Here is a 25,989-nt window from a genome sequence, read left to right as displayed (position 1 = left end):
GGACACCTGCCCCAGCATGGCTTGCCAAGTGGTGCCATGTCTGCACCCGGGATCCGAACTGGCGACTCCAGGCTGCCGAAGCAGAACATGTGAACTTAACCACTCCACCACCAGGCCGGCCCCCACTCTGGTTTTATAGATGAGGAGACTGAGGCAGAGCAAAGCTAAGAAAACACACTGAGCTGGTAGCAAAGTGGCATTATAGTGCCTTCCACTCTTTCACCCAAAATTTTGATTAAAAATACTGTTTGCCCACTCAAGAGGTAAATGTACTGAACCCTTTCCTAACAACACTGATCTAGGCTATGTTTTATAAGTTCACTGTAGGAGTGGAAGAGTAGTTAGGAAAGTACAGAAAGGAGCACTAAAAAGGGTAACACTTGATATTACTGAATCTTTTTCCTTAGGGAAGAAGACAAAAACACCTGTGAGAGAAGGCACAATGAAGACAAGCACCTGTGTGTGCCTTCTCTGCCCCTCCTGGTCCCCTAGCCATGGTGGTATTAACAGCACTGTCAATCAGGGTAGCATCCACCTGTAGTGAACTCGGGGGAGTGACGGCCTTAAGAGTTTCCAAAGGTAAGTTTCTGCAGGTTTCCAGTTAAAGGTTGACGCCTTTAAGCCGTAAGCACTTATGGTCTTAGAGCTCAAGAACACAACTGCAGGGGCTGGCCTTGCGGCCTCGTGGTTAAGTTTGGCATGCTCCAATTCGGTGACCCGGTTTTGGTTCTGGGCATGGACCTACACCACTTGTCAGAGGCCATATTGTGGTGGTGACCCACAAACAACATAGAGGAAGACTGGCACAGATGTTAGCTCAGGGTGAATCTTCCTCAAGCAAAAAGAGGAACACTGGCAACAGATGTTAGCTTAGGGCAAATCTTCCTCAGTGGAAAAAAAAAAAAGAACACAATTGCAGATAACCACACAGCCTCACTGCCCTTCTGGTGACCCTGGGGGAAATTACTTCTCTACGAAAGACAATTTCTTCTCTGTGACAACTCTGCCCCAGTCTATGCTAAGAAGAGACACGATCAGCTGTGCTGACTTACTGCTGCTGGTTTTTGTGTTCCAGATCTCTATTCACGGAGGATTTCCTAAAGCAGTTGGATTGGAGCCCACATATGAAAAGACAAACTGAAATGTTAAAGAAAACGTTTGTCTGAGTTATGGCCGCAGCAGTATATTTCGGTTGAGAAAGCTGAAATCTTTCCTAAGCATGACAAGGAGAATGCGTGTGTGCTGTGTAATGAGTTCCTCCCTTGATGACTCGGGAATGACAGAGCTGGCGAACAGGCAGGGCACGCAGGGAAACTGTGAGCAGGTACAGAGTCCTGTTTACTTTCTTCTCTCTCTCCTTCCCTCCATCCATCCCTCTCTTCCTCAGGGAGAGCAGGTGTTTTAACTGATAGTTTGTAAAGATTCTTAAGGCCGGCAGTCGCTGCCTGAGTTCACCTTTCTTCTCTCCGCTTCCACCCTAACTTGATAATACAACATATCCAAACATGTCTTGTCATACCAAAAAGGAGTCTGCAGCTCAAGTATTTGGGAACTTGCATTCAAAGACTTTTTTAAAAGTTGCTTTTGTATATGACTTTTTCTGGATGGGGTGGAAGTCCATTAAAAACTGTTTTGTATAAACAAGAAATAGAACCCTCCTCCCCACACCCAGTAAGGCAGTGGGCAGGATGCCGGCCAGTCTCCAACGGCGTGTCTGTTGGCACCTCTGAGCTGTGTTCTGCCCCGGCAGGGAGGAGCACGGGGACGCTAAAGCTTCTCCTGAGCATCACCCTGCTATTAAAGTGGCCCGAGACTGCATTTTCAAGGACCAAGAGAGGTTCACTCTGAGCTTCCTGTAAAATGAGTTTAAGAATGTGGTCCTCCCACACAAGAGATAGGTTTCTGAGTGTTGGTGGCTCCATAAATCACAGTATTAGTCACCTATCATTTGTCTATCACAGTGACAGGTAGTATAGAAGGTACAACAGCAAGACAAGACATAGTTCTCGACTCTAACAAGTTAACACTTTTGCTAAGGGGACAAGATCAACACTGATGATACAATCAGCCAACAACACAAGGTTGTCTACAAGGATTAAATGGTGCTCTGACGGCTCGAAGTACAAGAGAACCATCAAAAGGAGAACGAACATTCCAGGGGGTAGGATCAGCCTGAGCAAAGGCACAGAAGATTCCAGGAGGCGGCACTGCTGAGGGGTGAAGGGACTGCCCTGCCTGGTACAGAGGATACGCGTATTAATAGGGAAATTGGATTTTAGAGCGCTCTGAAGGCGGGGCAAGGTAGTGCAGGCTCCATGGCTAGGCAATTGGGAAACTTGGCAGGTAACTGGGCAAGAATGTGCCCGTGAAGAAGGAAGGTCACTACAGTAGTTCAAGATGGTCTGCTGAAGGAAGAGAACTGAGGCAGCGAGACCAGCCAGAAACTCAGGAAATCAAAGGAACACCCAGAAAGGAAGAGGGGAGGTATAAGGGCAGAAGAAAAATACCTGCCTCATGGTGTTATTAAAAAGAGTCAAGGAGAAAATGCACAAGGAGTGCTTAGCGTAGTGCCTAGTGTATAATATGTGCTCAGTAAATGCTCTTGACTACAGCTATAGTTGTTGTTATTATTTCCATGTGTGAGAAGAGAAATAAACAAATAGAAAGTAAATAGATAACACAGAGCCCCTGCCTGCGTGGAGCTTGCTTCGTGGATTAATATCAGGGCCATCTGAGTATGAGGGGCATTCTGTTGTTTGAGGGGAATTGATTACACATTCGTTCTACCTAAAAGTATCTTTAAAACTGGATTATTAAATGGCTTTGATATTAAAGCACTTAATGATAATACTCATGGTTAAAATGCATGGTTAAAAAGCCCATGCAGAAGTTTTCTACATCAATAGCTCAATGACTTTTGATCACAAGATGCTAGTTCTATAGACAATTATTAAATACCACTGAAAGGCAAAGTGATGAATATTTAAATTCCATTCAACTAATAAGGACTGATAGCTTACTATGTGTCTGGCAAGGCACTGAGGATATAAATGGAACAAAACACCTTCCCTATACTTAAAGAGCTGAAAATAGTGTGGCGGAAAGAGACACAGAAACCAGCAATTAGAACACAGGTGCACAAACCCTTAAGAGAAACATTTAGGAAGCATCTTGGAATTGAGATTTTTTGCCTTCTAGAAGGACAATGTGACACATGTAGCACCCACAGGTGAACATCTGCCCTAGTCTGTCTGGGACAGTCCTCATTTATACTTGCCCTGGTGTTGCATCTGGCCAGTGCCTTCTTTTTTACTCTCAAAAGTTGGATGGTGAATATGTGGTTACTGTATCCTGTCTTTCTTAATACCCCCAGCAATGTCCGGGTAGCATCCCATAATCAAACATATTCATGTTTCCTCAGCAAAATTAAAATTTCTTCAGCCAAAACAAGTGTGAAATTATGAATATTCACACTAAATGACATAAAGACAGATTGTAAATAGTCTTATGTCAAATCAGGCCACATTTTGCTACCAGATGGGTTAAGAGAAAAATTTGGATTTTTCTAAAGCTTTCTGGATTGTGGAATCTTGGGTAGTGGACTGTGGATGGCATAGGGTGGTTAGTGCCACCTGAGATGAGGCGCCAGTGTTACAGAAGAACGGAAGGAACACCTCGCTCAAGGTGGAGGGAGCTTCCCAAAGGAAGTCCTAGTAGACTCGAGACCTGAGCAAGGAGAAGTGAGCTCAAGGAGAGTTCAGGAATCCGGTGGGCGGTGAGGCAGGAAGGCCCTTGGAGCAGCAGGGTACATCTGGAGGGCGTTAAGCTAGAGGAACATGGTCAGATTTGTGCTTTTAACAAAAGTGTTCTGGCAGCTTTGCAGTTGATGACTTTGAGGAGGGGCCGGGGCAGGAATACAAGTAAGAGGCCAGGATGGCCACCTTGGAGGGGGCGTTGCATTCAAGGGATGTTCATGAGACAGAATCAGAGGCTTAGGCATTGATGAGAGGTGGGAGGCCGTGAGGGAAAGTGCAAAGTCCAGGGAAATAGCCAGGTTTTTCTGCTTACTTGTTCTAACTTGAGGCCCTGTGAAAAATATTTGTCTCTTTCTTCATGCTTTTCTTTATTTTAACTGATGAGAACTCTGAGGTCTGTGACTACCATGCTTCTTTTATTTTCTTTTCATTTTAAGGTAGTATATGCTCATCAGTGAACATTTGGAAAATACAGAACACTAGGGGGAGAGCCCCCTTTTAGGTCCCTCGTCAAAACACAATCAATGTTAACATTTGTGCTGGGATGAGGCCTAGCAATCAAGAGATGTCTGAAGAATGTGGCTGAATGATTATTTCTTGCCAACTTTTTCTTACCTGTGTATAGGTTTTTCTTACATAGTTGTGATCATAGTTTGTTTATTTTTTAATATGGTTTTTTTCACTCAACATTTTATCTTAAACATTTTTCTTAGTTATTCCATGGTCTGAATAAATGCAATTGTTAATGATTTCATTGCATTACATCACTTTGAAGTATCACGCACAATTATCTCTTATGATTGGACATTGTGCTGTCCACAGATCTCTAAGGCCTAAAGGATTACTTTAAAGGCAAACTCTCATGCCGATATTTAAGGGAAGGTGAGGAAGTGTTTGGCATCTCTTTCTGGTTCCTAGCTTATAACTTTTCCAATTCTCTTGCTGTCAACTGAACTGGGCATGGAAACATTTATAACCAGTGGTTTGTGGATAACAGAGTAGTATTTTAGCAGTTAAGTGAATCTCAAGTTTCAGTACCTCTCGAATGTTGTTTACCCAAAATTTCAATATTATTATTGGTTGGGAACAGAAGGAATTAAAATTACATCTCCACTGTGCCCAGCAGAACCACGTCTCTGCTAACCATACTTCTTATGTGACTTTAAGAAAGCAAAACCAAGTCATAAGGTTTCAAGGTCAAAACATGGGCTGAAAAGATTGTGATTTTTAAAAATATCTATCTTTCCAGGGCTGGCCCCAGTGGCCTAGTGGTTAAGTTTGGCATGCTCCACTTTGGTGGCCCAGGTTCAGTTCCTGGGCATGGACCCTCACTACTCATCTGTCAGTGGCCATGCTGTGGTGGCAGCTCACACACAAAAAGAGGAAGACTGACACAGATGTTAGCTCAGGGCAAATCTTCCTCAGCAAAAAAAAAAAAAAAAAAAAAACAAAGTCTACCCATCTACCTGTTTATTGCTTAAAAATACTTCTATATCTCATAGAAGGGAGAGAAAAGGTTTCAAGGATAGACTGAACAGCCTTGTAGTTGAGAGAAGTAATGAGAGGGTAACTTTCTCAAAGGCTCTGCTCCAGAGCCCACTTACCTTGTCCAGGGGTGAGACATTGGATGGATGTGGGCTTCATCTCCCCCAGGGAAGCCCTTGCACAGACCGACCACACAAAGCTCCGGGTAGAGAACCTCTGCTGGGCCTCCCGTCCTTCCCCATCCACCTCACTCTTCCTCAGAGACACGTGGTATTAGCACCCAGATTTGGAACTCAGAACGTGCACTCCCACAGGAAAACAATTTTATATATGGTAATTAGGTATAGTTAAAATATTTTTATTAGTATTTTAGATGTGTTATTGGGAAAATAGGCTTTTGATGGGTGGGGCTCGGGCTCTAATGTCATTTAAAACATACTTTCTGAGAGAAAAATGTTTTCGAGTATCAACTCTGTTATTGCACTAAAGACTTCACAAAACAGGCTGTGCCCTGATTACTTACACAAGTAATTAAAGTTCCTTAAACATTTTCTAGAATAAGTTAAGGTACAAATAAATGAAATAAGAATAAACAAACAAATACACACTCATCCAATTTTAATGGCATAGAGAGGAAACATCCAGAAGCACCAAGTGGGAAAGGAGCCCATCCACACCCTCCTAAGGCTTGGAGGGCCATAAAGAGCAAGCCCATTTGTTCACTATACACAGGAAGTGTGCAGAGAAAGTGTGTGAAACAAAATGTGGCATCTTTATATATCTCATAGGTGGGAAGGGAAACAACTAGAAGGCTGTAAATCTGTAGATGCTGGAAATGTCACTTACTTGAGAGGAGAGCATTCCCAGCAAACTGAGAGGCATGTTCAGAGAACCGAAAGGCAGAGGAAGAAGGAAGCAGAGTCTGAGAAGTCAGAACCACTCTGGGGGCATTGTCAAAACAGTGCCAGCAACAAGGACAAACAGGCCACACGAGGTGAGTCTAAATCTGAACTGCTCAGGGACAAATAAGTAATTGTGCAATGGAGTATGATATTAACGATAACAGAGTTTAGGTATAAACGAGGCATCGGGGAGAAAGTCCCGTTACATCAGATAAGTGGTTGACAAAATCGTTTAGCTCTGAGGGAAAAGCAGGTTTGGTTTTCCCTCAAATTATGCCTATTATAAACTGTTTGGTAGAATATTCCTTTTAAATTAAAATATAGTAGTCTACTCTAAGAATTCCAAGGGCACATTAAAGAAAGGACAGTGACTGCCAGGTGGGCCTTTTGGGCCTTCATAACACTCCTTTGAGCTCCTGAGAATGAGCACCGTTACCTGAAAAAGCAAAAAGCTACCACAGTCACATCTTACTATGCTGCACCTCACAGCTTTGATTTTCTTTTCTTTTCTTTTTTTAAGATTTTATTTTTCCTTTTTCTCCCAAAGCCCCCCAGTACATAGTTATGTATTCTAGTTGTGGGTCCTTCCAGCTGTGGCATGTGGGACGCCACCTCAGCATGGCCTGATGAGTGGTGCCATGTCTGCGCCCAGGATTCAAAACCCTGGGCTGCTGAAATGGAGCACGCGAACTCAACCACTTGGCCACGGGTGGAAAAATCAGGCCAGCTCCTGATTTTTCTTTTAAATGTAAACCAGAAGCACCGCTCAAGAAGACTTTTTACATAGTAAGTAAAATGTGTGCCAGTCACACACTAAAAGGACAAAGAGCCACTGTCAGGTGATATGGGGATGTGCTCCAGCTGGGCCACCACTTCTCCCATTTCTAGGCAATTCTTCAGAACCACGGAGGGAGAGCATGGCCATCTGAACAATCCCGTCTGATGTCCTGTGAATGGTCCACAGTGCCTCAACTCTGCTGGTGGGCAGGACAGGTTTATGTCCTCTGAACACATCACCAGTTTCTGCTGCTGGGTTTATAGTTTCAGGCCATTAAGTGGGTGCAAACACACCTACTGCAACAAATCAGAGCTGTCCTGAGAAGAGGCCGGGGCAGAGCTCCACAGAATCACGGGCCAGCTGGCACCTTCAGTGCCGCAGGCGTCCCTGAAGGCCAAGGAGCAGAAGCAAAGTTATCAGGTCACCTGGAACACAAGATCCTGGAGGAAAGCGAGGGAGGCTTCATGGGGAAGCACAGCCTGGAAACTGGCTTGGCCACTGCCACACAGCATGACCTCAGGCAAGTCACTCAGCGTCTTGGTGCCCTAGTTTCCCCATCTGAAATGACGATGGAGAAGAATGCTCACCAGGCAGCTTAAGAAGTGACAATGAGGCTCTGTGCTGGAGAAATCATGGAGATGCAAGGCAGCAGACAGATGTCACACCTTCAAAATGGCGGCAAAGGCCAACACATCAGCAAGGTGATTTGCAGCCTATCCCCCCAGAACTGAGGAGAAGCCATGATGTTTTTAGCTCATCTTCACAGGAGCAGACAGAAGTGGACAAATGATGTTGGCCAAGGCCTTGACTCCTCTCTGTTTCTGGGGCAAGCACTTGAGTCTTTGAGCTGCCCTGGGACAGCTTTAGACACTGCTTACAGCAGAGAACACAGGGAAAAAGAGGAATTGATTAGACATTCACACTGTAATAGGATTTAGAACTGGGGCTGAGAGTTATGTTTCAAAACCAGAATTTGAAGTTCTCGGGGAAGGAAAATGTCACTTCTCTCAAGGAAACTGATCTTTCTGTTGTAAACCTGCCCGGCTCTAGTGGGGGGAAGCACCCAAGAATGAAGAGTTTGCACCTCAAGCAACAGCGTTTGGCTTACCTGCAGTCCTATTTCCGGAAATAGTCAATAAAAATTACCTATGTATACAAAATGATAACATAAAACCTCAACCCATACAAGCTCACTTGACGTAAATGTCTTCAGACCTTAAAACATTGTTTTTATATTGCCTAAATCCCTGGAGTCTGAGCCCACGCCGCGGCCGGAGGCTCCCCAGAATCACTGCGTGTCGACACTGTCCTGCAGAAGTCAGGCTGCTCACGTCCACCACGCCTGTCAAGTTGGTTTTGTCTCTAAACACTTGGCTTTATATTCCCACCCTCCACCAGACAGGGAAAAACATTTGTAAACGTGCATATTCCTGAGAAGCTTAACACATTAAGCTTAACCACAGCTGTGGCTGAGAACACAGCAGATATATTCATTCATCAACGTGGTAAAGAAAATCAATCAAACTCATTGATCAGAGAGGCCTAAAACAGCTAGCTGATTCCTGATTTTCTTTTCTATGTATATCTGCGGCACTCATTCATCATCAAACACTCAGTGGCCACATGCTCTGTACCCAGCAGGGAATAAACAGGTCATGGTGTCAGATCCGACAGAGCTTCAGCCTGTCCGAGAACTACGTAGGGGCAGTGCAAGACGGGACTTCACCACATCCAAACACCTGTCTGCAAAGACAGGGCAATGTAAACCTTGGAAGTTCTCCTTGGATGTGGCCCACTTTGACCTGGAGCTTCTTAAAGATGGGGTTGTGGGAACCAAGGCTGTCTGGGCACAAAATCTTGATTTCTAAATTTTTACCATAAATTTAACTTTAACCTGTAGATGATCTTTAGAAGCTGCCATGTTCAATGTGCAAGTCCTATGAACCTCCTCCGTCGAGGGGTGAAAGATTTCCAAGTTCTTTTGGGCAGGGAAAGGCATCATGCTTTCCAGAGGACCCATGTGAGTCTGTGGAGGGCTTAACTCCAGATTTGTGAAGGACCTGACTACAAAGCATCAGATTATACAAATAAAAGTTTAAATCACTCAAAATGAGCATTTAGAAAATAAATAAGCCTACAAAAGAAGACTTGAGCCAAGTGAAAACTTGGTTCTGGAGAAGAAGGGGGCTAGACTTGCACTTTAGTTTGATTCTCTCAGCATGGATGCCTGCAAAGGAATGATGATTCCCTAAATCATACAAAAAGTGTCATATTCTGACCATTTTTCCCCTGGGGAGAATCAGCTTTCATCTGATTCTCAAAGAGCATAATGGGACAAGGTTAGGGACAAAGTTAGGGACAACTGAGCTGTCTGCATCACTCTGACTGAAGACGAAGCGTGCAGCTGCCCCCAACTATAGACACCCTGTCCGGCTTAAGGCTAGCTGTCTCAGGGGCCTGCGAAGAGTCTGGAACTCCCAGAGGCCATTACTCAACTGCTTTGAGGATGAGCCCTGGAAAACTATATTTTTAACAGCTTTCTGTGTGATAACAATGCACCAGGCTTAAGAGCCATGGACTAGGGTGGCCACCCTTAACAAAATATGTCCGAAAATCTGCTTACTGCCTGAGTAAAAACGGATCTTTGGCCATTTCTCTAAGAACCCAGGGGAAACTCATACATCAATAACAGTTCTGACCTTTACAATCAAAATGAAGCATACCAGTGGGAAATAAATCAAGAAACCCATTTTGTCACTGTTTGCACTGAACCTGTAGTATACAAAGCCTGCAACTTTTAGGCTATTCCTCTGCAATTTTCACACATTAAATCTAGGTAATTTTTTTGATTCACCTTTCTTATCTCTGTGCTGTCAGTCCGTCTTCATCTCTGAGATTCCTGGCCACCTATCCACCCCTGTCCCCACCCTTTAAGTAACTTGGGAAATTTGTGGAAAGTCATCTGTTTAGTCAGATTCTGTGTAGAATGGACCAAAGTCTCTGATGACCACATGAATGAGTTGGGTGGAGTGAGAGTTAATAATCAACGCCACTGTAAGCATTCAGGGCTGACATGATGTGTTAGTCAACAGGTGTCTGCTGGGTGGCGTTGCAGGATAGTCATCTGCAGAATATGCCCTGCAGACCTGGTCCAATCCCTCACTGAGCATATACTAACACCTGGCATGTTTCCTCTGCTTACAATTCCACGACTATGACCTACGCTTCAATCCTCTTGAACACCTAGAAACACACTCTAGGATCAAGAGAGAGAAAACTCCAGGAGACCAAACGTTTGGAGCTTCACAGAAGATATGGAAGATGTTGATTAATTCAGTCAGATTAATCCAGACTCCTTGTTTGAGGAGTTTTCTTTGATAATAATCACGTTAATTTACACTAATATGGTATCTTTGATCATAAGATATCAACATGTTTCGCAAATGTTAATTTAACTTCCCAGTACTTTTGTGCAGGTTAGCATAATCATCCTTCATTTAGAAGACAGGGAAACTGAGGTGATGTATAAAGTTGAAGATGTAGATAGCTAAACATACAACTTTCAAATGCTGCAGTCTATCTTAATTCCTAATTATCTGACTGAAGTGTTTTTCTTTGTTTCCTTCAGATGAATAAACTCATTGCCAATGGTTTACATAAATAATAATAACTGCAAAAAACACCTTCCTAACCTATTGTCTACAGTGAGAGTTGGGGAGCAAAAATCTCACTCATACAGATAGAAGATGTAGAAGAAATAATGACTTATCAACTCATGTTTACAAACAAATACACACTAGTTTGAAGTCTGTGATGCAGACCACAAAGTATAAAGGTACCAGAAATGAAATTCAGCTGCCTGGACAAGTTGTAAAGATGGAGGAAGGAAGAAAAAAAAGAGGTTGAATATTGAAAAACAAAACAAAAAGAGTAACAACATGAAAAATGCAGAAAAAGAAAGGAGAGTATTTCCAGTAAGCAGTGGGTTCTCTAGTTGGGATTTCAACAGAGATTAGTAGAAGAATATAAATATTATTTAGCTGGGGGAGGGCTGAGGAGAGAGTGATCTGAATCAGAAAGACTGACAAGTGTACACCGACATATGGGGACAATGGAGCAGATGTTAAAGTTGTTTCTGCTGTAGAAAGCTAGAAAGCAATGGCCATTGTATCTACGTTTATCCAAAAGCAGTAAAACTGTAAACACAAGATTACAAAGAACCAAGCCATTGATGTAAGACTGATAAATCAGAAGAAATGTGGCCAGGGTGGATGCTCCAAATGGTTATGCAACCAACTTTCTTTGCTATTTTGCCAGACAAATCCAAATGACAGGAGGTTAAGCGCTAGCATTTTCATAAATATGTTAAAGAAAACCATGACTGAAACAATTCGCTTAGCCACCACTCTCCTTACGGGATGTAACGTCTGCTTTTACTGTTGGACTCCAGTGTGTGCTAAGTTATCTTTTCACTTCCTTTCTGGGATCAAGTTGGTGGTTGCTCAGCACCATATGTGATGGTTGGGCAAAAGCCCTCGCCACTCCCGGGCGCCCACCGCCACCCACACTAGGATCGGTGCTTGGGCGTTGTTTGTTCAGGGTCTCCTCCCTGTGGCTGTGCTGCCTCCCACCTCCCTCCTTCACCAGCTGGAAGAGGAGACAATACATTGGTGTCAACAGCCATCCCCCTTTTAGGGCAAGTGGGAGGTGCTGATTCATGAAGAGAAGATTTCATACCAGCAATAGAAAAACAGGCTTTAGATCCACAGACTTCCCGGCCACACACGTGCACGCTCACTACATTTTACAGATGGCCCAAACTGAGGGGCTTCTCTCTTCTCTCAGTATGGCAGTACACAGCTCAAGGATCTCAAAGGAAAATTAGCAACATTTCCTCTTTTCTCTTTCCTATTCATCTGATCCATGGATCCATTAGAATTCTTATTTTTCACAACCTCACTATAAGTTAACATTTTTAGCAAGAGAGCCACATTCAATCAGGCCCCTTCTCTTGGGAAACGTAATATTAAAGAAAACTATATTTTAGATACCTGTTTTAGAAGGTATATCCAAAGCCTATTCTGCTGTATTTAACTGGACTGAATTTTTCACCAAAACAGGTGCTCAAGGAGGAAGACATTGCAAGCTTTACTAGGAAAATCTTCTCTCTAAGTCCGACACTTATTTCAGAAATTAAAAAAATACTGTTCTAGGGGCTGGCCTGGTGGCGTAATGGTTGAGTTCACGAGCTCTGCTTCGGCAGCCTAGGGTTCGCAGGTTCGGATCCCAGGCGTGGACCTAGCACCGCTCATCAAGCCACAGTGTGGCAGCATCCCACGTGAAACAGAGGAAGATTGGCACAGATGTTAGCTCAGGAACAATCTTCCTCAAGCAAAAAAAAAAATGTTCCAAATGACTATCACTTATCTTAAACAATCATATATTTAAATTTTAGTCTGCATTAAAAAAAAAAAAAACAGAAGAAAATCAATGAAGATTCTAAGTGAGGAAAGGACGCGATAATGTGCCATCAAGTTTTTGGTAGACTTTGGCTCCTCAATAAAAATACCAGTCATTCCAGCTATTCACTGATCTATACTTCTTACTTTTCAGTTCAGAAAGTTTTGGAGATGGGATAGCAGGGGAGCATGTGTGATGGATAAAGCCAAAGGAGCAATTAAGTGTCTCTTATGCCATATAATACTTTTCACCACAAATATGGTCTTAGAGTAGGTAAAAGAAAGATGTTAGTTGCCAGTAGTGCATTTCTTACTAACAGCTCAAAGTTGAAAATACTTCCATTTGGCAGGTATACTTTCTTCAGACAGAAGCAACCTAGGGTGCCTTTTGCATATGTGATGTTATTGGTACAGTCCTTTCAAGACTTCAAAGACAACATGAGCTTTCTCACATGGGGAGTGCACAACAGCGTACCCACAACACACCACGTGGATGCTGAAGGCACCCTGCTCTAGAGTGAGGCTGTAATATCCCCCTGACCACCTCTTCCTATAGAGAGGCACCAGGAAACAGCTCTGGTAGGTTGAGCTTGTTTGAGTTGGTTGCAATAGATTAAAAAGAAAGTTGCAGAGAGAGGAATGAGGAAACAATCAGAACCCATTAAAAACAATTTCAGAGAAGATGAAGAAAAAAAGAAGGGACCATCAGCAAAAACATGAGACGATAAGAGAAGGGCAGAAAATGAAAGAACTAGTGAAAAATGGATATATAGAGGCAAAGGGATAGAAACGGAATATGAATTTTGTTTAAAAGTTGGATGTACAGATGTAACCTGTGAATGAACTCAGTTCTTATCGTGACACAGCATCTCAAATAGAAAGAAAAAGAAGAGAATATATTTTTATACTTTTTTTCTTTTTAGAATTTAATTATAGTTTATTACTTGGTTTGAGTAATTTTGGTTATACCAGAGCTGGTTGGAGGGCATGACAATGATTCTTTGATGTGGCATACATGCATTCATTAATTTATCCCCTACTATGTGCCAGATACTATCCAAGGCCATCAGATGTCATTCCTGCCCCCAAGGTCCCAGATGGAAACAACATGGGACAAGCACTTCAAGAGAGGTCAGTGCTGACCTTGCTTGAGGGAACAGGAGAAAGCTTCAGCAAGGGCTGACATTTCTGCAGGGCCTTGAAACTGACAATTCATCAGTTTCTTCAATATGCCCACTGAGATTGGTGGAAAAATACTCATTGTTACGTTACAGTGGAAAAAACAGACGTAGGGAGAAGTTAGGAGCTTTGAGAAGATTTATGAAAATCTGAGGGTTGGGAATAAAAAGGGTTGGGAATTTAAAATATCTTTTAAATTTATAATGCAGCCAGTAGGACATATTCAAATTATCACTATACTTTCTTTTAAATTTTATAATTTCAATAAGGGAATATAGCAGTCTCTAATCTTCTAAAATTAAAACTAATTCCGAAACAAATATTTATCTTCAACATCTTACTAACTTGCCTTAGAGAAAACTTGACATATTCCCAGAAGTTCAACAAGTGGTTTAGATGATCATGTTATGCAAATTTTCTCTGCTGACCTATTTTCCAAAAATAATAGAAACAACCTGAATTTAAAATGTACAGTGTCTTTCTAATACCACCTATACATAGAATTAATTTCATTCCCAACAAAAGCCTTGTAAAACAGGAAAACATTTCATTATAAAGTTGAAGAATATGTAAAAAAAAAAGAGCATATTTAGATTTATCTTCTTGGAATGACTCTTAAGGACCTACATTCATGAGATAAACAAATCTCTCTTATGGAAAGTAAGGTCCTCCCTATTCTTGACTTTCCATTTTAATCACTAAAACAGCTGTGAACTGTTTAAAAAATTAGTCTCTAACATAAAACTTGTTTAACTAACTTAAGGGAACAGGTGAGGGGACACTCTTCCAGAATTTGAACCAGTCAGAGGTCAGACGACATGTATCAAGATAGGATAGTGGTCTCAGAAAGAACAGTGGCTACCTGAAGCTTAAGGATGGCATGTGGCTGGTTTTAACACTCATGACAGCAAGAAAAGAAAAGGGAAGAAAAGATAAGATAAAAATAAAGACAGACAAATACAGGAAGGTACAAATATAGGAAGAAAAAAGAAGATAAGAAAAAAGGAGGAGGGGCATCTGAATTGCTGCAAAGAGAGGCTGGAGGTGTGGCAGCAGGGAACAGAGGATGTTCTGTAGGACAAATAGAAGGGCTGGGAAGGACAGTCTGAGGTGATGAGCGTTGTTTCTCATTATTCCCCTGCTGAGCCCACCCTCTCCCCATGACAGGGTCCCTGCCCTATGTCTCTGTAGGGGCCCGTGGTTCATTCCCAGGGCACTTCCTGCCCCAACCTGGAACCTGCTCTCTCTCTCTTTTAAAATATGAATCTTTCCAAAACCCCGCTCTAAAACTCCCTTTCTTTAGGAAGCCTGTTCTTGCCCCTTTGCCTGGTGTTCCCTCAGACTTAAGTATGATTTGTCCCCATTTACAGTTGCCCAAATGCATGTTAGTGCTGTTTTGAGAGTGTACACTATGAAACTTTAAACTGACAATAACTAGTGTCTTCCATTTCTTTTCCTCCTTAGAGTGGTAAATATTGTGCTTTATAAACAATAGAAAACACTGTGATCCAGCAATGGTTCTAAGAGATTAATTCATTATTCTCTGCCAATAGAATACCCTACAGTCCAGGAATCCTTGAACCTCCAAAAGGAACACAGCTCTGTCAACACCTTGATTTTAGACCAGAGAAACTCAATTCAGACTTCTGATCTCCAGAAGTGTAAGATAATAAATTTGCATAGTTTTAAGTCACTAAAGTTTGTGATAATTTGTTAAACCAGCAATGGAAAACCAACATAGATTTTAGATTGTAAAAGTGACATCCAGCTGGCTCTAAGAAGCAAGTACAAAAAGACAGGTTTTTGCAGGAAGATTTCTGAGGGGGGAGTGAAGGGTGTGGTTGGCAGACAAATCTGCACGTGAATGATGGCCTAATGTCTTCTCTTTGGTGGCTCCTCTCTAGCCTGTTAGGGCTGCTTAAGCTCTAGGGGCAGCCACAGGACCTGCTGGACCTCAGGACCTGTCAGAGCCTCTGGGAACAAACAGTTTAGGCAGAAGCAGAAGAGTCAGAAACTCAACTCATGATCTTGCACCATGATCATCATTTCCACTGTCGGATCAAGAAGTACAGAGCTGGTAGTGCTAAGCAGCAAATAACTTTTTCTGCCTTAAGTTGTAAGGTACAAAACTAAATAAATACTTAAATAAAAGAAAATCTCAGGAGTTGAAGAGCTCAAAGTATCTTTTCAGATATCTTTTGATAACTTATGATTTCACAGGAGTAGAGGATGATGATGATAATAACCAATGATAATGAGAGTAATAAAAATGATAATATGCCACGAAAAGTACCTTATACTTATACAAGCCCTTTCACTTTTAAGAAGTCTAAAATGCTTTGCAACCTGACTTCCAGGACACATCAATCTGAAATTAGGTCTCTGCTTACCTCTGAAATTCAGTTTTGCCTGGATTGAGAGGTAGTAATCACCTGCCAGTTCAGGTAAACTCTTTGGTAATTAGGCCTTTAAATCTTTAAGGAGCCTTCAAAGCAGGGGTAGGAGACACTTCACTCTGGCCCTATGGCTCCTGGATACAAATGCTTAATTTGTGAATTCTGTGACTACTTAACCCACTTTTTCAAAACATGTTTCTGAGATTTACCTCCTGGATCTCAACTTGCCGGGCTTTGTGATCAGCTCCCTGTTCCTGTTCTTCTCTTTCCCTTGCCCCCACAAATGCTCTCTTTCTGAGTGCTCATCTCAGGGCTTCAACTCTCATCTCTTGCACATCTAATGCTAAACCTGACCTCTTTCCTCTCTGCCAAACCTCCAGCTCCAACTCCTGCTTGCTATTGCTGCATGGATGCCCTCAAGCCGCTGTGAATGTAACAGAACTCCTCAACACCTCCCTCTGCAAACTGCGTCCTCTTCCTAGATCTCTGATGTGAGTTACGGCCTTATTACCTCCCCACTACCCTTCTCTTTTCAGCCTCTACTCCAGGGAGTCATCCTTACTTCCTGCCCATCTTCCATGAGTCACTATCCAATCTGATCCCTAATCCTGTGGTCACCATCTCTGCAGTGTCCTGGCATCTGTCTTGTTTTTCTAGCCTCCACTGTGATGGTTCAGTTAGCTCCTTGTTATACCTGCCCTTTCTGTCCCAATAGCTTCCTAGCTGCTCCCTCTCATTTGTCTAAGAGTTACTGTCGAATAAGGACTTTATCTTATCCATCTTTACATTTCTCACTGTGCTACGGGGACTTACTTCCATGGTAGGAATTCCATAAATATTCTTTTTGAATTGAATCTCTATGACCTCAATTATATAACAATATTGTATTTTATATATACTGATGTACTTCTGAAAAGCTGAACATAAGAATTATATTTTAAATGTACATGATGAATGTACTATTTAAAGGATTCCTGTGATGAATCCTAAAAATTGGGGAATCTTTTAGTATCTACATACCTACCCATTTCTTAGTGCCAGGTTTTTGTGAAGCAGTGCACATCTGACTTATCCAGGAAACTGGCAGACTTATCACAGTATTATAAAATGTACAAACTGGATTTTGCTAACAAGGACAGTGCTCATTCTGAACAGCAGCCGAATGGAACTAAGTATTTACTGGCAGTCTAAGCACATTAAATGTAATTGTCTAGGAGGAAGATCAGAGCTACTGAGCTAGGAAGTAAGACCACCAGCTGTGGCTATCAATTTAGAGGTTTCTCACAAAAGCAGTCAAATGAGCTCTCAACTTTGCTAATAAATGTAACAGTGAATGAAGAAACCAGGCAGCCAGGAGTGTAGGGAGTGAGGCAAGAGGAGACCTCTAGAGTAAGATAAAGATAGAGAGGACCCAAAATAGATATACATGGACTAAATTTTGGTAGACTCAGAATATTTGGTATCCACAAGTGAACATATGCTAGGGGAAAAATATCAAACTTGGTAAGGAATAATTAACCTTATTCAGAGCATAAAGCAGAATAGGGTAGAGGAAGGAAACCATAGGTGGTATTATCCATGAAATCTCCATGAATGAAGATTTTTTAATTACAATTATTTTAGAAGATAAATTGGCTTGATAGAAAAGAAATAGCATTGTTGATTTGTTTAAAAAAAAAAACAAACCAAACAGCAAATAGGGATTTCTAAAATTCCGGAATATAGAGCTCACTGGCTAGAGATGAGAAAGAAAAGGGCGTAGGTGATCCCATCAGCAATGGATGGGATCTACACCTTGAGTGACCTGCATCAGAGCTAGTCTAGGCAGAAGCTGAGCTCAGGGACTCATTGTTCTTCCCAGGGAAAGCAGTTGTAGAGGCTAAAACAAAGTTCCAAGATGTTGAAATTTATTTTGTAGATGTCAAGAAGTCAATACCATGAATATAAATAAGGGCAGTCATTAGCTGGACATCTTTTTTGGAGAAAAGGTACAGATTTTACAGGAATTCCCTATTGATGCAAGGAATGAAAGCATCTACGTTAAGGATACCAGAGAGTTTTCAGGATAAATACAAAAATATTTTTAAATAAGGGAAAGCATATAGTAATATACATTCATAAAGATTTTGAATCTTTAATGACATCATTCTAATCTGGATCTAATCATAAGAACCTTCAAGGAAAAACAGGAGGAAGTTGGAGGCATTAAAGCCAGTACACAATTACAATTTCATTAGATATGAAATACTCTTGAGGAGGACAGCAACCGAGGAAAGCACACAGGCTTAAGGAGGAATGTTATATGCCCCTGGGGGGGTTTGTATGGGATCCTATGAAGTATGGAAAACATACAGTGGAATATTTGAGAGTCAACTGAAGGGACTGAAACTTGAAGCTCTCTTGGTTAAGTTCAAGGAAGGAAAAAGGGCAGGAAAGGCCAATGTGATTAAGGAAGGATATAAGGACTAGTATGAGGAGTCTAAGAGGGAGCTTAAAACATATAAACAGCGATTTAGAGATATAAACTATTTATAAAATACAAGTAGTAAGAAGTTCAGAGAATAATTACAAAAGAGGAAGCATTATGATGAGGCATAACTGATACCATTCTGCTTCACTGTAGTCTGTTATAGTTATTAAAGCAGAGAATGCTAGGATATGAAAACTGGAAGAGACCTTACAGAACAAATAGTCTAGCCTCTCCTTTTACAGCTCCAGGAATGCAGAAAGGGACTCACCCTTAATTTGCTCTCTCTGCATCTTCTTCTACCCTGCTGCCACCAGTCAAAACAAGGAACAAAGAAAAGCAGGAGTGGAGGGGCAGGATTAGAGCCTTGGAGGTTAGAAGGATCAAGACAGGGAGAGATCAACTAGCTTCTAACAGAGCTGGAGAAGATGAAGGGATGGAGTACGGAGGATCTAATTTCCTGCTACGGGAGGGGAAGTGTGAGGAAGTGGTGAGAACAGCTATGGGACAAAAGGGGACAGTTTCAAGACCCCCAAAACACAGAGATGGAGCTCAGGAAAGCCCTTACTGGTATTTATACAAGTCCTCTGATGACAGGTCAGATTCCTGAGGTCTGGAAAGTGTTACACAGCATTATTCTAAACAGGGCTACGAGATAGAACAAGCAATTATGGCCCATTTAACCTAACATCATTTACAGAAAAATATTAGGAAAAGTTTGTGGAGGGGACAACTCGACAAGCATGCGGTAATTTGATTAGAAACAGGCCACATGTTTTTACTGAAGGAAGGTGTTGTTTTAACTAGCTTATGGGACTTCTTTAAAGTTATTGCTTTCTCAATTCTAGAATTTAACTCATGATTTTTTCTAAGATCTGTAAGAACAGGAATAAACATAAAGTATCTAAGTAAATAAAACAACCGATCACAATTGAGGACGTTAGAAATACAATGGCAAGAAAAGTGAATGTAAAGAAAAATAATGCAGCAGGAAAAAATTAGTTCACATCACCGAGCAGAGTTTAAGTCAAGATATTCTTCATGAAAAATACGTGATTTCAATTTTGTTCTGTAAATGCATTCTCCATGCCATTTCCTAAAATGCTCTACAGAAAAGAAGAATTTTTTGTTTGTTTCACTGAAAAAAAAATCTTAGTTTTTTTTTTTAAGTGGATTGAACATTTGGTGTGGTTAAAAATTTGGCACATTAAGATGAATACTTCATTAGTCTAACCTTTGTGAACTTTCTAAATTAAAAATTTTCAAACAAAAAGAAGACATCTTTGTGGTTATTTTTAATTAAGTAATAGGTCAACATCAATTTCCTCATATATACACGATATTTCCATACCACTGAATAGCTACTGAATCTTCAGAAAGAGGATCAGAAAGGATGAAAATCAAGATAAAACAAAAATAAAAAAATAAAAACATGTTAATGTTTGCTGGAAGCCTTGATTATATCTTATTAGCTGCTTTTTACTAGTTAATCTGTACAATTCACCAATGATGTCACCCTACTTTTCAAAAGGTACTAGATTTAAAATACTGATCTATACCTCTATATCTACAATCTCCACAAGGGAGAGGAATGCGTCTGTCTTGTTCCTACTGTATTCCCAGGGTCTACAGGGTTTGGTAAATATTTGGTGAAGGAATGAACAAATGCCAATAACGGCATCAATAGTGGGTATTCTACTGTGTGCCAGATACTATTCTAACAAGCATTTTGTATAATTGACTATTAATTCTCCGAGAATTTTTTGAAAGAAGATCTATCATTAATCTCATTTTTAAACATGCAGAAACAGAGGCACTGAGAAGTTAAGTAACTTGTCTAAGATCACACAGCTAGTAATTGGCAGCTTTTGAACTCTGGCAGTCTAGCTGTAGGGCTCACACTTAAGCACAATGCTACTTCTTCTCTGTGAATGAGTGCACGATGCAATGAATCTGTGTGTAAATGTACGCACATATAGAAAACTATATACAAGACAGGAGTTTCAAGAGGCACAGAACTCAAGTATTAATATCACCATCGCCAAATACTGGAATTCAGGGGTAATGGGAAATTTAAAGTCTAATTTCTAGAACCAAGTTTTCCATAGTAGCAAAACTCCTAAAAATTCAAAGGAAACCCAGAGGATTACAGGTAGAGAACCACAAAATGTCACTTTATTCAGTTCTAATTGGATGCCAGAGTCCTCGGCTTAGAACAAAAATTTTCTGTTGGTATAGAAGCAAAATTTAAAGTTTTGTGGTGGCTAAAACAATGAGGATAAAAATGATGGGTGCGTGTGGAAGTATCTCCATAAGGAATCATTGGTGGCTTGTTTTGGGTTAGTGCTGGCCTGTGCCAAGAAAAGAGCCTTTCTTAAGACTAGCCTGTATCTTACTCAAAAAACAACATAAAGGTCTATTTCCCTTTAGCCTTGCTCTAGGATATTGGTGTTCTGAGAACTGATACATCTTTATTACTTTTTTTTCAAATTTCCTTTATTATTTTTTTTCCATCAGTCATTTTGGAACCATGTGACTCCAAGAAGACCTAGTTTATGCTTGTCTTCAGAGCGCCCCATGTGCTGACAATCTCAGAGGATACTTGACTAATGTGGGTCAGAAGACAAACTTTTATAGAATCTGAGGAAGAACGAAAGGAGCCTCAGGCACTTGCGAGATGGACTTAGACATGGAGAAGGTAAGGACACAGTTTAGACAGGGGGAATTCCGTGTCCACCCTGCACTGAGTGCTGACAAGCGTCAGAGAGGCTCGCGCTTTGCAGGACTCCTGCTACTACGGCCCCACACTTAAGCGAAAGCTCGTTACAAGTCAGTCTCCAGTTCTGGTCACCTTTCAACTGCAAGGATTCTACCACCCCTGAGGCAATTCAACATAAAGCTGTCAAGTCAATCCAAGTTTTGGGAAAACTCGTTGTTCTGAGGAATGAGGTTAAAAGTTTAGTCTCACTATACAAGAAAAGCTTGCCCAACAGGATACTAAGTTGAAGTGGAGTGAACAGAATTAATGCAGCCTAGAGGCTTAGAAAGATGAATTGCAGTTAAAAATCCAAAATCAAGCAGTAAAGGAAATCCAGGGCAAAAGCTAGATCAGTGAAAAAATAAAGCAAGCATATGAAATAAGACACCACTCTTATGTTCAAACAACTAGTCTAAATAGAGTTGCAGAACAGGTATGATGATGACATTTGAATGAACAAAAGAAATGAGGAGCGATGCAGTGTCACGGCAGGAAAGAGGGGTCGATAGGACTTCAAGAACCATCTTGTTAGTCCAAGGGTCCGCTTCCTGTTCAGCAAGTTCTTTTGTTCTGTGTCCTTATCAATCCCACACCTTGCCTAAATAAGAATGACAGACAAGCCATTCTTAATGACTTCCTAGCTTTTGAAACTATTTTGGTGTTGGAGAGAGAAAAAGCCACATTTAAGTTGTTATAAGGATTGAGGTTTCTGTTGGCTTAGTGATTTTTCCACTCTGAGATGACAATTTTTGTTAGTGAGCATAGAAACTAATTTGCCCATTTATGTGATCTGTGCAATGCTCCAGAAAAATGACACCCTTGTGGCACCTCTTTAGGACAGGGAAAAAAATGCCAGTGCTGCTAGGGGGCTCCACAGACAGGCATTCCTTGCTGTGTCAGCAGGAGTGTGCTGGTATCTTCCTTCCCCAGAGACAGAGCACATCCTCTCCTTGGCACACCCACTCGCCATTAGCACAGGGAACCATTGTTCACTGTGTGTCAAAGACCCGGCCACACCCTGCGCCAGGACAATGCATTGACTAGCCTAGTCTCCAAGCACTGGTTATTTCCTTTTCTCTTTATTTCCTCCTGTGTGTGAGAGTACATGAAATGAAATTTTTTTCTTTTGTTTGAAACAAGACATTTTAAAGAGTGGTTACTGACGACATATTCACTTTCAATCCCTCTTCACTGGAGTTTTCCTAATCTCTGAAAGGTTATACAACAGATGGGAATTTGGTTCAAAACACAGGTAAAACAGGTTCAAAAGGATTCTATTTTCATAGTTAATGTATATTTCATTAGGTAACCACTACTTTTGAACATCACTCTCTGAAGATGCTACTTTCTACTATCTTTAAATATATTTAACATGTTGAGTTTTTGTCACCATAGCAAGGGTGGGCCACATTAAAGTGACAGTACCAAACTAGGAGTTTTTATAAATTTAGGAAAGGAGGATATTATGTTCTAACAATCTGTAGGTCATTTCTTAATACTGGAACGTCTGTATTTAGAAATTCATCCATTCACTCATCCATCTACCCATGAATCAATATTTATCAAGCACCTATTTTGTTATGATCTAAGATATTTAAAAAAAGTCCTTATCCTCAAAGAGTTCACAGTTTGATAAAGGGAGAAAGACATGTAAACAAATGAGTATAATAAATTATAATAGGAGTTATAATTATATATAGCATAAAATGTAGATACAAAGGAAGGAGTAGAAATTTCAGTGGTACTGGTATATGGGCCAGAAAAGGATTTATGGGCAGGCCAGCACTTGAGCTGAGTTTTAAAAAATGTACATGGAGGCTATTTATAGCTTAAGTTTGTGTGTGTGCACTTGAATGCATGTGAGTGAGTGCACGTGTGAGTGTGTGTGTGTGCGCGCACTGGGGAGGTAGGCAGCCCTCCAGTTCTTGAGATTCTGCAGGTCATGGAGGGCCTTTAAGTCAGGCATCCTGTAGGTATCAGGGATCAGCCATCAAAACAGGAGACTAACATAATGAAATGTGCCTTTGATAGGACTCTCCATTTCTGAAATCAATTATTTCCCTGGGTGTGTTTTATCCTTGTTTTTCTTTATAAAGCAATGGGTTCTGTGGTAAGAATAACAATTCAAATTCAATTCCCTGTACTCTGGTTTGGGAAACACCCAATAAAAGGATGCCAGAGAGCCCAATGGAGAGCTCTGGAGGTTGGCTGTGAGCATTCACTGATAGCATTTTCTCAGCCAGCCAGCCAGCCAAAAGTGGCCATGCACTGGGCAGCCAAGGAGACCTTACCACTTCAGTTGGTCGGTAGTATCTGAGATCCACAGTCACGTGAACTTTGCCAGTCTCTTTACATCTGCCCACTTCATTTTCATTCTTTCCTTCCCACCTGTAAAGAAGATAAACACTCAATCATCCTCTAATTGCTTGGGAGCTTTTGGCCATGCCCCAGTCCCTCAGGAGGTCTCAGCCTTCTCCCTGCTGGAGAATAGAAGCTCATTAATTACAAAACCGGGCTGATTTTTAATCATGTTATTAGGGCAACAGTGACTTTCAAAGCCTTTCCAAACGTTTTGAAAGGGTAATTTTTTTTCCTCTTTCTTTTTAAGAAAATCATGAGTTCACAAGAGAGCCTTTAGAAATGAACAGATTAGCCAGAATAAGGAATTGTGCAACCTTCAGGGATCTCAAAGATGTTGTATTTGTTCAGATTATTCCTGATAAAGTCAATTACTACAAATTAATGAAAATCTCTGTCTCTCCCTTCTTTATTTTTTACAATTTTTGTAGTGTTAGGGATACTTATTATAAATTCAATGCATTCCACTTTGGAATAAATTTCATACCCTTACTAAGCATTCATTTCATCCTTGTGTCATATATAAGTTCCTTGCTCTATCCAGTCAGCAGTGGGCCTCATTAATAAATCCCAGATGATTAACCTCCAAAAAGTGCACAACTAATTGGTTCACTTCCTGCTAAGAGAGGGTATATTAACATCTCTCTCCCTCCACTGATTCAGCTACGAGGTTTCTGAGCTCAAGTTTTTCTTCCTTAAATACCTACTGTTGACAACAGTTAAGAATGCCAGTAACGGCCCTTCAAGTCTACACTGTGCACCGTGTGGGCTGTGCTCATAAACTTCAAGACCAGATTCTCATTGGAATTTCATTTTGTGTTCTCATTTTTTAAAATTTATATATATATTTTTAAATTGAGATTCATAATAGTTTACATCATTGTGAAATTTCAGTTGTACATTATTTCTTGTCCGTCACCACATAAGTGCTCCCCTTCACCCCTTGTGCCCACCCCACCTCCCGGTGTTCTCATTTTTTGAAAAATGAAGCCACTGGCTTAGTATTGACCTCTGGATTTCTATAATCTAATAGAAATGGACAACAGAAAATACCATATAATTTGAATTATTTTTACAAATGAAACTTTTTGGCAAAGAAAAGAAAGAAATTACAAAGTAATGTTTGATTTCAATGCTTAACCTCAGAACTAGTTTCCTTTATCAGCTGGAGACAAACCCTATGACAAAAGGATAATTCTGTGTGCCCCTTGGCTCAGAGTCACAGTGGGGATCAAAGGAAAGAATAGAGCATTAAATTACTTGACGATGTAATTCACAGGTGCCATTGAAGAGGAACGTTAAATGTTGATCATGGTTATATTTTGGACATAGATTGGGTATTAGAAACATAAACTGGCCTCACAAGCTTTATTTCTGATCAATCATCCAAATGTTCTATCCTCAATTCATTTTTTTAAAAACTAATTTTTATTGAAGTATAATTGATATACAACATTAGTTTTAGGTGTACAACATAATGATTCAATATTTGCATACACTGCAAAATGACCACCCAATAAGCCTGGTCAACATAAATAGTTACAGAATTTCTTTCTTGTGATGAGAACCTTCAAGATTTGCTCTCAGCAATTTTCAAATATGCAATACAGTATTAATTCACTTTTTGATAGCACAGGGATAATATTCCATTGTTGGAGGAATAATCAGTTTATAAGTATGCTGAATTGTCCTCAAGGCAAATATAGAAAATGTCCCACAACACAGAGAGAATTATAGCATTAATATGTTGAACAATACAAAACTGTATAACTGGCACTTTTCTATGACTTTTATATTAACTAATTGACTCCAAAAGGAGTGTTTGGTAATTTACTCATTTGGTTTAATGTCTTACTGTTGAGTACACTGATTTGGGAGGATCAGAGCTAAGGTCTTGAAAAAATCCACCTAGTATGTGGATGCTTTAGAGTATGCAGGCTGAAAATGCTGCAAAATGAGAAAAAAGGAAGTGATGATGAACCCTGCACATCTCTTATGGATAAAGACCAAGTCTTGGCTAGTATCCACAGTGAGAGAGAATAATTGGTAGAACAATGATTTTTAAAAATTACCTATCTAATTCTAAAGTTAATTGTTTAAGTGGAACCTTTTCTTTGGTTAGGTTTTCAGTATAAAAGATATTTGTATCTCATAAGCATGTTTTTTTTTAATTGAGTTCATAATAGTTTACATCACTGTGAAATTTCAGTTGTACATTATTTCTTGTCCGTCACCACATAAGTGCTCCTTTTCACCCCTTCTGCTCATCTCCCATCCCCCTTCCCCTGGTAACCACTGAACTGTTTTCTTTGTCCATACGTTTGCTCATATTCCACACATGAGTGAAATCATATGGTGTTTGTCTTTCTCAGTCTGGCTTATTTCGCTTAGCATAATTCCCTCCAGATTCATCCATGTTGTTGCAAATGGGATGAATTTATCTTTTTTTCTG

The 25,989-nt window shown here is 40.7% G+C and overlaps 1 protein-coding gene across 1 annotated transcript in view; it reads right to left on the bottom strand.

The window, feature by feature from the left end:
* The window catches only part of GMDS (GDP-mannose 4,6-dehydratase), a 648,158-nt gene that overhangs the window by 76,431 nt on the left and 545,738 nt on the right, over positions 1–25,989 (bottom strand). Inside the window, exon 9 of the mRNA XM_044773351.2 lies at positions 23,471–23,567. Coding sequence (XP_044629286.2) covers positions 23,471–23,567 — 97 coding nt within the window. The remainder of the gene's footprint in view (positions 1–23,470; positions 23,568–25,989) is intronic.

The sequence above is a fragment of the Equus asinus genome, chromosome 8 (genome assembly GCF_041296235.1).
Source record: "Equus asinus isolate D_3611 breed Donkey chromosome 8, EquAss-T2T_v2, whole genome shotgun sequence".
Taxonomy (NCBI): Eukaryota; Metazoa; Chordata; class Mammalia; order Perissodactyla; family Equidae; genus Equus; species Equus asinus.
This window is presented reverse-complemented; position numbering and strand designations above follow the sequence as displayed.